Genomic DNA, 14494 nt, shown 5'->3' with positions numbered 1-14494 from the left:
TAAGTCAGAAAAACTCCTTTCAAGGCTTATTGTTTTTGCCAAATTCCGTGAAGCTCAGTAGAGCTATGCACAAGTTCAGGTTAAATGTACAAAGGTTCTCATGAATTAATTCAATCAAATCCTGGGGATACAGTTGCAACGAAGCAACATTTGAGAACATAAAAGCTAACTACTTGTAAAGACATGCATGTATTCTTTATTTAAACACTGTGTTAATGCTTGCATTCTGACTGAGTTCTATTTCTACAGTAAAAGCATAACTGAATGGAAACTCATGCCATTTTCTTCTCGACCATTAGTTTATCAGATCTATGGGAGGCTCCAACCACTTGCCCAGATGTATAAGTCAGATCTCGGAGGCTTCCTCTTGACCTTCGACGCTGATCCTTCCTTTAAAATCTGTCTTCTAAATAACTATAGAATCTAATCTCTTAACTCCTCATTGTTGTTTAGTTTCCAGTTGTTGTTTAATCTGACTTATGGCAACTCCATGTTGCAGAGTAGAGCTGCTCCACAGGGTTTTCATGGCTGTGACTTTTCAGCAGCAGATCACCAGATCCATCTTCCGAGGAGCCTCTGGGTGGGTTCAAACCACCAACCTTTGCAGTTAGTCAAGCACTTAACCATCTGCACCACCCAGGGACTCCTCTGTCTCCTCAATACTCACCATCATCTCTTGCCTGAATTACTGCACCTACCTGGACTTCAATCTTGCCCCTCTAATCCATACTCAGCAGCCAGAGTACCTTTTAAAACAAAAAATACATCATTTCTTGCCCTTAATCAAACCCCTTCAATGTCTTCGGGTAAAATCTAAACATTTAATGTTACCTACCTGTCAACCAGAAACCCTGGTAGCATAGTGGTTAAGAGCTACAACTGTCATCCAAAAGGTTGGCAGTTTGAATCCACCAAGCGCTCCTTGGAAACCCTATGGGGCAGACAACAATGGGTTTACATGTAAACATAACGTAAACATTTAATGTAACCTACAAAGTCCTACATGATCTTGCCACTGCAGCTGTATAGCTTGATCACTGTGGAACAAGAAGCTAAGCTGTCTTGAGTTTGAATCCTAGTTCTGCTGTTTATTAGCTGTGTGGCCTTGGGCAAATCCCTTCACCTCTCTATGCCCCAGCTTTCTTATCAGTAAAATGGGGACAGAAATAGAATCTACCTGGTAAGGTTGTTGTAAAGACGAAATGAGTGTTGTAAAGATTAAATAAAGAGGGTAACATAGCTGGCATGTAAGTTTTACGTATAAGCTATTATCTTCCCTACTTCATTTCCTCCATCCCCTCCCCCCAACTCTGTGTTCCAGTCATTCTGAATCAGGTAGGTCTCAGAATGTCCAACGAATCATGCTTCCAGACCCTCCCATATTCTGTGCCTCTGCAGAGGTGTCTCTCCTCTTTTCTCCCACCTCCTATCTTAGCTTAACCACCACTTTCTCTGGGAAGCTTTTCCAGAACAGATTAGTTGCTCCTACCATGGCATTCAGGTATGATTGCCAGACGTAGAAAATAAAAATACAGGACACCCTGTTGAATATCAATATCAGATAAGCAATAATTTTTTAATGTAAGATTTCAATTTTATATTTGCAATATTTGAATTTCATATAAATGAATAATTTTTAAAATACAAATACATTCCACGAACTATTTGGGACATAATTATACTAAAAATTTATTCATTATTTATCTGACATTCACATTTAACTGTGGGCTTTGTATGTTATTTCCCAATCCTAAACCCAAGAGCACTAACGACTGAAGAGACCACACAAGTTGTGGAATGACATCAAGGACATCATATATGAACAAAGCAAGAGGTCATAAAAAAGACAGGAAAGAAATAAAAGACTAAAATGGATGTCAGAAGAAACTCTGAAACTTGCTCTCGAATGTCAAGCAGCTAAAGCAAAAGGAAGATATGATGAAGTAAAAGAAGTGAACTGAAGATTTCAAAGGGTGGCTCAAGAAGACAAAGTATTATAATGACATGTGCAAAGAGCTGGAGATAGAAAACCAAAAGGGAAGAACACGCTCGGCAGCATTTCTCAAGCTGAAAGAACTGAAGAAAGAAATTCAAGCCCTGAGTTGCAATAGTGAAGGATTCTATGGGGAAATATCAAATGAACCAGGAAGGATCAAAAGAACATAGAAACAATACAGAGTCATTATACCAAAAAGACTTGGTCAACTTTCTACCATTTCAAGAGGTAGCATACGATCAGGAACTGATGGTACTGAAGGAAGAAGTTCAAGCTGCACTGAAGGCATTGGCGAAAAACAAGGCTCTAGGAATTAACAGAATATCAACTGAGGTGTTTCAACAAAAGAATGCAGCACTGAAAGTGCTCACTCATCTATGCCAAGAAATTTGGAAGACAGCTACCTGGCCAACCAACTGGAAGAGATCCATATTTATGCCTATTCCCAACAAAGGAGATCCAACCGAATGCAGAAATTATTGAACAATATTATTAACATCACATGCAAGTAAAATTTCGCTGAACAGCATTCAAAAGCGGCTGCAGCAGTATATTGTTGTTGTTAGGCATTGTCCAGTTGGTTCCGACTCATAGCGACCCTATGCACAACAGAACAAAATACTGCCCAGTTCTGCACCACGCTCACAATCGTTGTTATGTTTGAGCCCACTGTTGCAGCCACTGTGTCAATCCATCTCATTGAGAGACTTCCTCTTTTCCGCTGACCCTGAACTTTACCAAACATGATGCCCTTCTCCAGGTACTGATCATTCCTGGTATCATGTCCCAACGTGTAAGACAGTCTCGCCATCCTTGGTTCTAAGGCTCATTCTGGTTGTACGTCTTCCAAGACAGATTTGTTCTTTTGGCAGTCCATGGTATATTCAATATTCTTCACCAACGCCACAATTCAAAGGCATCAATTCTTCTTTGACCTTCCTTATTCATTGTCCAGCTTTCCCATGCATATGATACAATTTAAAATACCATGGCTTGGGTCAGGAGCACCTTAGTCTTCAAGGTGACATCCTTGCTTTTCAACACTTTAAAGAGGTCCTTTGCACCTGATTTGCCCAATACAAAGTGTGTTTTGATTTCTTGACTGTTGCTTCCATGGGTGTTGTTTGAGGATCCAAGTAAAATGAAATCCTTGGCAACTTCAATTTTCTCTCTGTTTATCATGATTTTGATTATTGGTCCAGTTGTGAGAATTTTTCTTTTCTTTATGTTGAGGTGTAATTCAACTGAATGTTGTGGTCTTTGATCTTCATCAGTAAGTGCTTCAAGTCCTCTTCACTTTCAGCGAGCAAGGTTGTGTCATCTGTACAACACAGGTTGTTAATGAGTCTTCCTCCAATTCTCATGTCCCATTCTTCTTCGTATAGTCCAGCTATCTTGGATTATTTACTCAGCATATAGACTGAACAGGTATGGTGAAAGGATACAACCCTGATGTACACCTTTCCTGAATTTAACCATGCAGTATCCCCTTGTTCTGTCTGAACAACTACTGCCTCTTGATCTATGTACAAGTTCCTCATAAGCACAATTAAGTGCTCTGGAATTCCCATTCTTTGCAATGTTATCCATAACTTGTTATGATCCACACAGTCGAATGCCTTTGCATAGTCAATAAAACACAGGAAAACATCCTTCTGGTATTCTCTGCTTTCAGCCAAGATCCATCCAATATCAGCAATGATAGCCCTGGGTGCCACATCCTCTTCTGAATCTGGCCTGAATTTCTGGCACTTCCCTGTTGATATACTGCTATAGCCACTTCTGAATGATCTTCAGCAAAATTTTGTTTGCGTGTGATATTAATGATATTGTTCGATAATTTCTGTATTTGGTTGGATCACCTTCCTTGGGAATAGGCATAAATATGGATCACCTCCAGTCGGTTGGCCAGGTAGCTGTCTTTCAAATTTCTTGACATAGATGAGTGAGCACTTCCTGGGCTGCATTTGTTTGTTGCAACATCTCAGTTGATATTCCATCAATTCCTAGAGTCTTGTTTTTCGCCAATGCCTTCAGTGCAGCTTGAACTTCTTCCTTCAGTACCATCAGTTCCTGATCGTATGCTACCTCTTTAAATGTTGAAAGTCAGCCAATTCTTTTTGGTATAATGACTCTGTGTATTTCTTCCATCTTCTTTTGATGCTTCCTGGGTCATTTAATATTTTCCCCCAAAATCCTTCACTATTACAACTCGAGGCTTGGATTTTTTTCTTCAGTTCTTTCAACTTGAGAAATGCTGCCGAGCATGTTCTTCCCTTTTGGTTTTCTATCTCCAGCTCTTTGCACATGTCATTATAATACTTTACTTTGTCTTCTAAAGCAGCCCTTTGAAATCTTCTGTTTATTTCTTTTACTTCATCATTTCTTCCTTTTGCTTTAGCTGCTGGACATTCAAAGGCAAGTTTCAGAGTTTCTTCTGACATTCATTTTAGTCTTTTCTTTCTTTCCTGTCTTTTTTATGACCTCTTGCTTTCTTCATATATGATATCCTTGATGTCATTTCACAACTTGTCTGCTCTTCGGTCATTAGTGTTCAATGTGCCAAATCTGTTCTTGAGATGGTCTCTAAATTCAGGTTGGATACATTCAAAGTTGTACTTTGGCTCTCATGGACTTGTTCTAATTTTCTTCAGTTTCAACTTGAACTTGCATATAAGCAATTGATGGTCTATTCCACAGTCAGCCCCTGACCTTGTTCTGACTGATGATATTGAGCTTTTCCATCATTTCTTTCCACAAACGTAGTCAATTTGATTCTTGTGTATTCCATCTGGCGAGGTCCATGTGTATAGTTACAGTTTATGTTGGTGAAAAAAGATATTTGCAATGAAAAAGTCTTTGGTCTTGCAAAATTCTATCATGTGATCTCCAGCATCATTTCCATCTCCAAGGCCAGATTTTCCAACTACCGATGGTTCTTTGTTTCCAATTTTCACATTCCAATCACCAGTAATTATCAATGCATCCTGATTGCATGTTTGATCAACTTCAGATTGCAGAAGCTGGTAAAAATATTCAATTTCTTCACCTTTGGCCTTAGTGGTTGGTACATAAATTTGAATAATAGTTGTATTAACTGGTCTTCCTTGTAGGCATATGGATATTATCCTATCACTGACAGCCTTGTACTTCAGGATATATCTTGAAATGTTCTTTTTGACGATGAATGCAATACCATTCATCTTCAAGCTGTCATTCCCAACATAGTAGACCATATGACTGTCTGATTCAAAATGGCCAATAGCAGTCCATTTCAGCTCACTGATGCCTAGGATATCAATGTTTATGTGTTCCATTTCATTTTTCATGATTTCCAATTTTCCTGGATTCATACTTCCTACATTCCAAGTTTCAATTATTAATGGATACTTACAGTTGTTTCTTCCTATTTTGAGTCCTGCCACATCAGCAAATGAAGGTCCCAAAAGCTTGACTCCACCCACATTATTAAGGTCGTATCTACTTTGAGGAGGCAGCTCTTCCCCAGTCATCTTTTGAGTGCCTTCCTACCTGGGGGACTCATCTTCTGGCACTATCTCAGACAATGTTCTGCTGCTATTCATAAGGTTTTCACTGGCTAATTCTTTTCAAAAGTAGACTTCCAGGTCCTTCTTCCTAGTCTGTCTTAGTCTGGAAGCTCAGCTGAAACCTGTCCACCATGGGTGACCCTGCTGGTATCTGAATACTAGTGGCATAGCTTCCAGCATCACAGCAACGTGCAAGCCCCAACAGTACGACGACAAACTGACATACACATGCAGCAGTATATCAACAGGGAAGTGCCAGAAATTCAGACCAGATTCAGAAGAGGACGTGGAAGCAGGGATATCATTCCTGATGTCAGATGGATCTTGGCTGAAAGCAGAGAATACCAAAAACATAAAGATGTCTACCTGTGTTTTATTGACTATGCAAAGGCATTCGACTGTGTGGATCATAACAAAGTATGGATAACACTGCAAAGAATGTGAATTCCAGAACGCTTATCGTGCTTATGTGGAACCTGTACATAGATCAAGAGGCAGTTGTTCAGACAGAACAAGGGGATACTGGTGGTTTAAACTCAGGAAAGGTGTGTGTCAGGGTTGCATCCTTTCATCATACATATTCAATCTGTATGCTGAGCAAATAATTCAAGAAGGTGGACTATATGAAGAAGAATAGAGCATGAAGATTGGAGGAAGACTCATTAACAACCTGTGTTATGCAGATGACATAACCTTGCTTGCTGAAAGTGAAGGGGGCTTGAAGCACTTACCAATGAAGATCAAAGACCACAGCCTTCAGTATGGATTACACCTCAACGTAAAGAAAAGAAATATCCTTACAACTGGACCAATAACCAAAATCATGATAAACAAAAAAGACTGAAGTTGCCAAGGATTTCATTTTACTTGGATCCACAATCAACACCCATGGAAGCAGCAGATAAGAAATAAAAAGACTCATTGTATTGGGCAAATCGGCTGCACGGGACCTCTTCAACATTTGAAAAGCAAGGATGTCACCTTGAAGACTAAGGTGCTCCTGACCCAAGCCATGGTATTTTCAGTTGTATTATATGCATGGGAAAGCTGGACAACGAATAAGGAAGATTGAAGAAGGATTGACGCCTTTGAATTGTGGTGTTGAAAAATATTGAATACACCATGGACTGCCAAAAGAAAAGAGGAAAAGCAGAAAAGAGGAAGGCCCTCAACAAGATGGACTGACTCAGTGGCTGCAACAATGGGCTCAAGCATAACGATAGATTGTGAGCATGGTGCACAACTGGGCAGTGTTTTGTTCTGCTGTACATAGGGTCACTATGAGTCAGTACCAACTCGATGGCACCTAAAAACAACATACCCAAGAATACTGACTATACCATGAACTGCTAGAAGAACAAACAGATCCATCTTGGAAAAAGTACAGCCAGAATGCTCATTAGAAGCAAGGATGGCAAGACTTCATCTCACATACCTTGGACATGTTATCAGGAAGGACTAGTCCCTGGAAAAGGACATCATGCTTGGTAGAGTAGAGGGTCAGCGAAAAAGACTGACACAGTGGCTGCAACAATGCACTCAAGCATAACAACAATTGTGAGGATGCCACAGGACCAGGCAGTGTTTCGGAACTGACTCAAGGACACCTAACTACAACAACAACATACCCAAGAGATACTCTATGGTAAATCTTTAATAATTTTAGTAAGTTTCACAAGTGCTTTCTTTGTTTTCCTCCATCTGAGTGTCAGGTCTGTGAGGGCAGGGCCCATGTAGTCTTACTCACTGTTTTATAACCAGCATCTGGCCCAGCAAAGCAACCCAAAACCAAACCCATTGCCATCAAGTCAATTCCCACTCACAGTGACCCTACAGGATAGAGCAGAACTGCCCTTAGGATTTCCAAGGCTGAAATCTTTATGGAAGCAGACTGCCACATCTTTCTCCTGAGGAGTGGCTGGTGGGTTCGAACTGCCATTCTTTTGGTTAGCAGCTGAGCACTTAACCACTGCACCATCAGGACTCCTCCTGGCATGGCAACCCGTTGCCATTAAGTGGATTCTGACTCATAGTGTGGACAGAGTAGAACTGCTCCATTGTGTTTCCAAAGAACGGATTGGATTCGAACTGCCGACCTTTTGGTTAGCAGTAAAACGCTTAATCACTACACCACCAGGTCTCCCTGGCATAGCCAGCAGTCCGCAAATACTTAGGAATCACCCATCAGGCCAAAGCTCAGGCACCAGCTGTTGGGAGTTGACTCTAACTATAGGCCAACTCCCTAGGAAAACAAAGCCACAGTCCAAAGGCAGATGAAGTGATGCTACTGTTTTTCAGAGTATCTCCAGTGTGATAATATTTTTTACTTCTCAATAATGGCTTTAAAGTAACGCCACTATTTTGCATTCATAGGGACTGAGTTTTAACATCTATTTTACTGGATCCTCAAGGCAGGTATCAATAAAAAAAATACCCAGATTTAACAGATAAGGAAAAGGAGACTCAGGTGAGCGGCTTGCCCAAGATGAACAATAAATGGAAACGACAAGCTGACCCTAGCAGGTGACTTTGAGTTCTTCCCACTGTTTCACATAGCCATCTAGGCCGATATAAAGAATCAGAATCCTTGGGTTCTTCTTGGCCATCCAGAAATCTTCTCCAGGAAGACATCTGATAACTGATCCAGTCTCCCCTCCACAGATTTAAACAATTTAACCAGCTGCTCCTCCCATAAGGGTTCTCCAACAACAGCCTGGGAGGAGGTAGGGAGGCCTGGCACTTACATAGGTAAGAATCACCTGTATAGGTAAGAATTACCTGTGTAGGTAAGAATTACCTGTGTAGGTAAGAATCATCTGGAAAGGTTTTCCCCATGTTACGGATGACACTATTTAGGTCAGGACACTAAAACTTGCTCAGAGTCACAAGGAAAGAAAAAGTTAACAGGTACCAGAACCTGAAAAGAGTTGTGTTCCTCAACCTGCATCTCTAGCAGACTCCACTAAATTTCCACTCCATTCCCACTAAATTTCTGGGGAGAGAAATTTACACTTTGATTACACACATTTGTCAGCCTTCTCCTGAAATGAGGTGCAAATGGCTGATCCTGCTCTTGGTATTGCACCTGATAACCTCACCTTTTGGAGCACCTTAGGTAACCCTGGTGGTGTAGTGGTTAAGTGCTAAGGCTGCTAACCAAAAGGTCGGCAGTTTGAATCCACCAGGCGCTCCTTGGAAACTCTACGGGGCAGTTCTGCTCTGTCCTCTAGGGTCGCTATGAATCAGAATCGACTCGACGGCAGTGGGCTGGGCTGGAAACTTTGTCAGGCTGAGGGCATCTGTGCTTTCCGTCACTCGAAAATGCCTACAGGGTTGATTAGATGATACTTCTGCTTCGCCCCCCCCCCCGCCACCCGCCCCCACCCACCCCATTTTCCAGTTCTCAACCGGAACTGGAATCCTAAAGGGTCAGAGCCTCTTAGAAAGATTCACTCAGTCCAGGGACGGACTCGAACTTCTACCAGGACTTCTACCTGTGCACTATCCCAGGGGCGCCTTGAGGAAGCTGCCCGATCCAGTCTCTCCCGCCTGGGCCTCCCCTCCCCCATTACGCTCTACTTCTCTGAGCTGCTCACCCTGCAGGAGCGGAAACCGGAAGCAAGGAATAACGAAGATAGATTGGACCACCAGGGCCAGCCGGTCAGAAGCTAATAACTTAAAAATAAAAGTCTGTGAGCAATTAGATACAAGGACCTCCAACCTCTGCAGCGTCAATTCCCTTGGTTTGATGTGAAAAGAGTGGGAGAAGCTATTACAGATTTGCTGTTTGGGGTTTATTGGGCGATTTTGTTTTGTTTTGAGCACGAATGCCTGCCTGGTTGGCTAGATACACAACAGCCAAGGCTTTGCTCCCGAGACCAGGGGAATTGAGGGATACTGACTGCTCAGGAACCGACTGAAACAAAAATCATAAACTCAATTGAATTAAGAGTATTGGTTATACTCCGTATGGGTCACCGAAATAAACTTTTCCTGTGCTGAAGAATTCAAGCTGGCGCCTTCATTTGGAGTTAGTTCAGAAGAGGATCTTTTACACAATTACCGACCTGGATTAGAGCCAGCCTGGAAGGTGCTAGCGTTTGTCAAGACCATCTGGCCAAGGACTGAGAGATGCCCCCTGGGGAGAATCTCCTTCCCGGGCGCGGCCAAGCCCCGCAGCTGGACCCAGCGCTCACCTGGCGGCGCAGCAGTTGCTCCACTTACCCGGGCTCAGCTCTTGCAGCGGCCCCGGCCCAGGTTGCCCCGGTAACGAGGACGCGCGCGGAACCCGCGCAGAAGGCGGGTGTGCGGCGCTGGCTGGGGCTCCTCCTCCCCCTTGCCAGCAGCTAGCCCAGGAGCGGTCCTTTAGCCGGGAAAGCGCGGTTCTCGTGCCGCTCTGCGTTCAGCCAGTGAGGGGCCGGGGGTGTGGTGGAGGAAAGGGGGCAGTCCGGTACTTAGGCCCGCGCCGGCCATCAAGCCCGACCTCCTTCGCACTGTGCCACGCGCGTCCAGCTCGCCGCAGCCCGGGCATTGGGGGCAGTAGGGAGGCCGCCCGGTTGCACCATGGTGACCTCCTGCTCCACCAGCCCCGCGAGCCTCGCCAGTCCTGCCGCCCGGGCCTGGAGGCGGGACAACGACCAGAACCTCCGCGCCCCGGTGAAGAAGAGCAGGCGCTTGCGCCTCCGAAGGAAGCAACCACTGCAGCCCCTGAACTCGCGTCCACTTCCTGGTGACTCTGGCATTTGCGACTTGTTTGAGTCCCCCAGTTCCGGCTCGGACGGCGCAGACAGCCCCACGGCGTCCGCAGCGCGAGGCTGCAGCCCCCTGCCCGGCCGCGCCCAGCCGTGGGCACAACTAGATCTACAAACCTTCCGCGACTATGGCCAGAGCTGCTACGACTTCCACAAGGCGCGGGAAAGCCACTTCCACCCGCGGGATTCGCTCGCGCAGCAGCCACAAGTGAGGCGCTGGTTGAGCCCGCTTCCCGCCGCCGCTCTTCCTCCCCGCTGCTCTCACCTTTCCTGCTCTGTCTGCTCTCCACCGTGCCCACTCAGCCCGCTGTGTCCCCGCCGGCGCCAGCCCAGTTCACGCCCCCGGTCCGACCCGGAAGGGGTCTTGGAGGCCGCGCCAACCGCCTCATTTTACAGTTGGAGTAAAGTGCCTAAGTGCCCTGCCCAAAGTCTCCAAGCTGGTTAGTGAGGGCACGATAAAGTGCAGAGGAGTTAACACAGTTCCTAGGTTCGAGCCCGGACTCCTACCGTCCTCGGGCAAGTTATTTAACAACCCTGAGCCAGTTTCTTCATCTGCAAAATGGATCCCCCTTGAGTTGCTGAAAGGATTACACGAGGTAATACATCTGAGGCGCTTCGCACAGCGCCAGGCACGAACCCAGGCGTCCCGATTCCGGGCTCCGCCAGCGCTCTTTAGGCGGCAGTGCTGCCCCTGTGTTTCCCAGTTTCCAGGGCATTTAGCTTTTTCCTCCTTTTCCTGCCTCCCTCCCGGGAAGCTGTTTGGGTCTGCGCAGCTCTGCCCTTCTGCAGCTCCTCCTCCCTCTACCCTAAACTCAGCAGGCGCGCCTTCCTACTTTCTCCCAGCAGGTGACCGCGGAATCCCGCTGTAAGCTGCTCAGCTGGCTGATCCCCGTGCACCGCCGGTTCGGCCTCTCCTTCGAGTCGCTGTGTCTGACGGTGAACACTCTGGACCGCTTCCTCACCACCACACCGGTAGCTGCAGACTGCTTCCAGCTGCTTGGGGTCACGTCCCTGCTCATCGCTTGCAAACAGGTACCCCCATGGGACGCCTGAGGGCAACCAAACTCTTGGCCATTCTCACCGCCCAGCTCTCCAGCGCGCAGTGCTGGGTTCCCTGAATTCGTTTCGGTAGACCTTTGCAAACATACATCCCACAGCCATAACTTCATAATTCTCTTAAAAAGTCCTTCCACACAGCTTTTAAAGAAACAGTCTCAAATAGCTTCTTGTAAACCCTTATGCTAGTCTAAAAAAAAAAAAATTCAAAGTTTACCGAAACTTTTTTTTAACGCTACAGTAGTTAAACTGCGCTAGAGGTAAGCCCCAGGTGATCCAAGGTTAGAAAGAGAGAGGCGGGGCCCGGACAGTCTTGTAGAGGGTGGGGAAGAGTCCTCTTCTGGGTTTGCAATTGGGCTGTTTCTCTTGTCCTGGAAGCCACGCTGCGGCGCTGAACGCGCCCTGTGTTGCAGGTGGAGGTGCACCCGCCGCGAGTGAAGCAGCTCCTGGCCCTGTGCTGTGGCACCTTTTCCCGGCAGCAGCTCTGCAACCTGGAGTGCATCGTGCTGCACAAACTGCACTTCAGCCTGGGCGCGCCCACCATCAGTTTCTTCCTGGAGCATTACACGCACGCGCGCGTGGAGGCCGGGCAGGCGGAGGTCTCCGAAGCCCTGGAGGCGCACGCCCTGGCGCAGGGGGTGGCGGAGCTGAGTCTAGCGGACTATGCTTTCACCAGCTACCCCCCCTCCCTGCTGGCCATCTGCTGCCTGGCGCTGGCGGACCGCATGCTGCGGCTCCCGCGTCCGGTGGACCTGCTCCTGGGCGGGCATTCCGAGGCGGTGCTACAGGACTGCCTGGGCAAGCTGCAGCTGCTGGTGACCATCAACCAGGCCTCCCTGACTCATATGCTGCCCCTCCAGATTTTCGAGAAGTGCAGCCTCTCCCCGAGCTTGAAATAAAGCAGACCCTTGATCTCCTTTCCCTGGTCCAGTTGCTGGACCGCACCCATTTCTTTGGAAGAGTACAGTATTGGTCCACAGAGAAGGTTCAGGGCTCCCGCTTGGTCACCAGGTCATCCTGCAGGTTGTAAATAGTGTATGATAACGTCTCGTCGTTTATTTTGCTGAGAGCACACAAGAGAGCCGAATCTTTTCCCAAATGAACAGGCTTGTCCTTCGTGGTATGTCTGACTCTGGATGTTGCTATTGCGCGCGCCTGTCTGCTGGGAGGGAAGGTGAAGTCAGACCCGGAATGGGGTGATCAGCCACGATGCAAGTTCCTTACCGCAGTCGGCTCTGTAGTTGGCATCTCTGTGCCAGATGGCCCTAGGTCCGGTGAGGTCCTTGACAAAGCGGTTCCAGTGATGAGGCAAGCCAGGGTCACTTTTAGGCCTGGGTCCCCAGACCCTTGCTTTAGGAGGTTGAGAATTGCTCTTCCTAGGAGTCCAAAGGAAACCCTGGTGGTATAGTGGTTAAGTGCTGGGGCTGCTAACCAAAGGGGGGCAGTTCCAACCCACCAGGCGCTCCTTGGAAACTATGAGGCAGTTCTACTCTGTCCTATAGGGTCACTATGAGTCGGAATAGACTCGACGGCACTGGGTAGGGGTCCAAAGGGTGCCTTAAAGTATGAGACCGGATAGAGCCCACAACTGTCAACATGGTCTAGTGGGGTCAGGGCGCCGGTTTGGCTGAGGCAGGGATGGGAAGCGTCGGGAAGTCGGGGGGCGGGGGGGAACCACCGCACCACAGGTACACTAGCTGAGGAGGAAGCCAAGAAAGACGCGGATACAGAGAATTCCTGGTACAACTAACAGATGTTGGAAATGAAGGTTTTGCAGGTGGTTATTTCAAATCAAGCCCTGTTACTCTGCAATCACGTGGTTCGTTCAAAGCTTCATTCTTAACACCTGCTACATGTGAACTGGAGGTAATGATAGCATAATAGTAATAATGGCTGTCATTGTTTACCATGTACCAGGTACTGTCAGACTATGTTCAGTATTCAGTCCTCCCAACCATACTATGACACAAAGTATTATCCCATTTTTTCAGAAGAGGACATTGGAGCTAACAGTGGAGGAAGCTGAGTTTGAAGGGAGGCAATGAATCCAGGGCTCTGCCTTTAACCATTCTGCTAAATTTCCCCCACTTAAACTTCTGGCCATTCTCAGTAAGAATTTACCTCTTCATGATGTAGGTTTTGGGCAAGTTATCTACCTAGTGTCCTCCATTCAATAAGGACTGTAGAGAATATGTTTGTACAGCCAAGTACAGTCCTTGCTTCCAGTCACATCACAGGACTTGTTTTAAAGATGGAGAAACTGAGTCAAGAAATGAGATAGAGGCTTGCCGAGGTTTTGTGGCTCCAAGAGTGTCACATAGTCCTCATTCTCAGTGTCATGAGTCTGCAGCTCTATGGTGAAACCTGTGAAGCTAGAACTCGAAGGGACTGCCTTGTTTTTCCAGGTGTCACAAGTTTTTCACCTTTTAGAGGGTGGAGTCTTACCACTTTTGTATTGCTCTTTATTGGAAAATACAGTGAAACCGCGAGAGCGGGAACTCAACCAGACTGCCTTGTTTTTCCACCTTTGACAGGGTGCAGTCTCACTACTTTTCAATCACTTGTTTTAGTGGGAAATATCTGAGTTTTCCTTCTCTGACAGGTTTCTGCCTTACATAGGTTCCAGCTTTTGCAGCTTTACTGTATTACCTCTGGCAAATTTCTTAACCTCTCTGAGCCTTACAATTGATACCAGGGCTGTTGTGAAGCTTAAAAAGATTGTTGTGAGGGAGTATAAAGTGGTGATTAAACCAGTAGGCTCTGGAATCATTTGCTTCAGGTTCCTACTCAGAATGCCCTTAAGCCAGTCACATCTCTATGCCTAAGTATCGTCTGTAAAATGGGAATAACCCTACTTCATAGGGTCGGGTTATGGAATTAATGAGATGCTTTTACAATCACCCATCACTATTCCTGACACATAACAGGCCTTCAAGACATATGGAAAAAAATCTTATAAATCCTATCTAATAATGAATATAATATAAATCTTATAATAAAAACCTTTGGGGAAAAACAGCGGTGTCCCACTGAATTTAGGATAAATCAAAATGTGCAACAAATACAAATAAAAAGCAAACAAACTCAACAATTTTAGAGAAATTCCCTTTCACGTCTTTCCACATGCATCCTCCAAGTGCTGT

The 14494-nt window shown here is 46.0% G+C and overlaps 1 protein-coding gene across 1 annotated transcript; it reads left to right on the top strand.

Moving 5' to 3' along the window:
• The first annotated feature begins 10037 nt into the window (after positions 1 to 10037).
• Positions 10038 to 12456, top strand: CCNO (cyclin O). Its single transcript, XM_049863824.1, has 3 exons — positions 10038 to 10503; positions 11142 to 11327; positions 11765 to 12456. The coding sequence occupies exons 1-3, from the start codon at positions 10108 to 10110 to the stop codon at positions 12248 to 12250; spliced, it is 1068 nt and encodes a 355-aa protein (XP_049719781.1). The 5' UTR covers positions 10038 to 10107; the 3' UTR covers positions 12251 to 12456.
• Positions 12457 to 14494: the final 2038 nt, after the last annotated feature.

The sequence above is a fragment of the Elephas maximus genome, chromosome 2 (assembly GCF_024166365.1).
Source record: "Elephas maximus indicus isolate mEleMax1 chromosome 2, mEleMax1 primary haplotype, whole genome shotgun sequence".
NCBI classification, from domain to species: Eukaryota; Metazoa; Chordata; class Mammalia; order Proboscidea; family Elephantidae; genus Elephas; species Elephas maximus.
This window is presented reverse-complemented; position numbering and strand designations above follow the sequence as displayed.

Coding starts and splice junctions, on each gene's coding strand:
- CCNO (XM_049863824.1), top strand. CDS start 10,108: ATGGTGACCTCCTGCTCCACCAGCCCCGCGAGCCTCGCCAGTCCTGCC. Junction 10,504..11,141: donor CGCTCGCGCAGCAGCCACAA/GTGAGGCGCTGG, acceptor TTCTCCCAGCAG/GTGACCGCGGAATCCCGCTG. Junction 11,328..11,764: donor TGCTCATCGCTTGCAAACAG/GTACCCCCATGG, acceptor CCTGTGTTGCAG/GTGGAGGTGCACCCGCCGCG.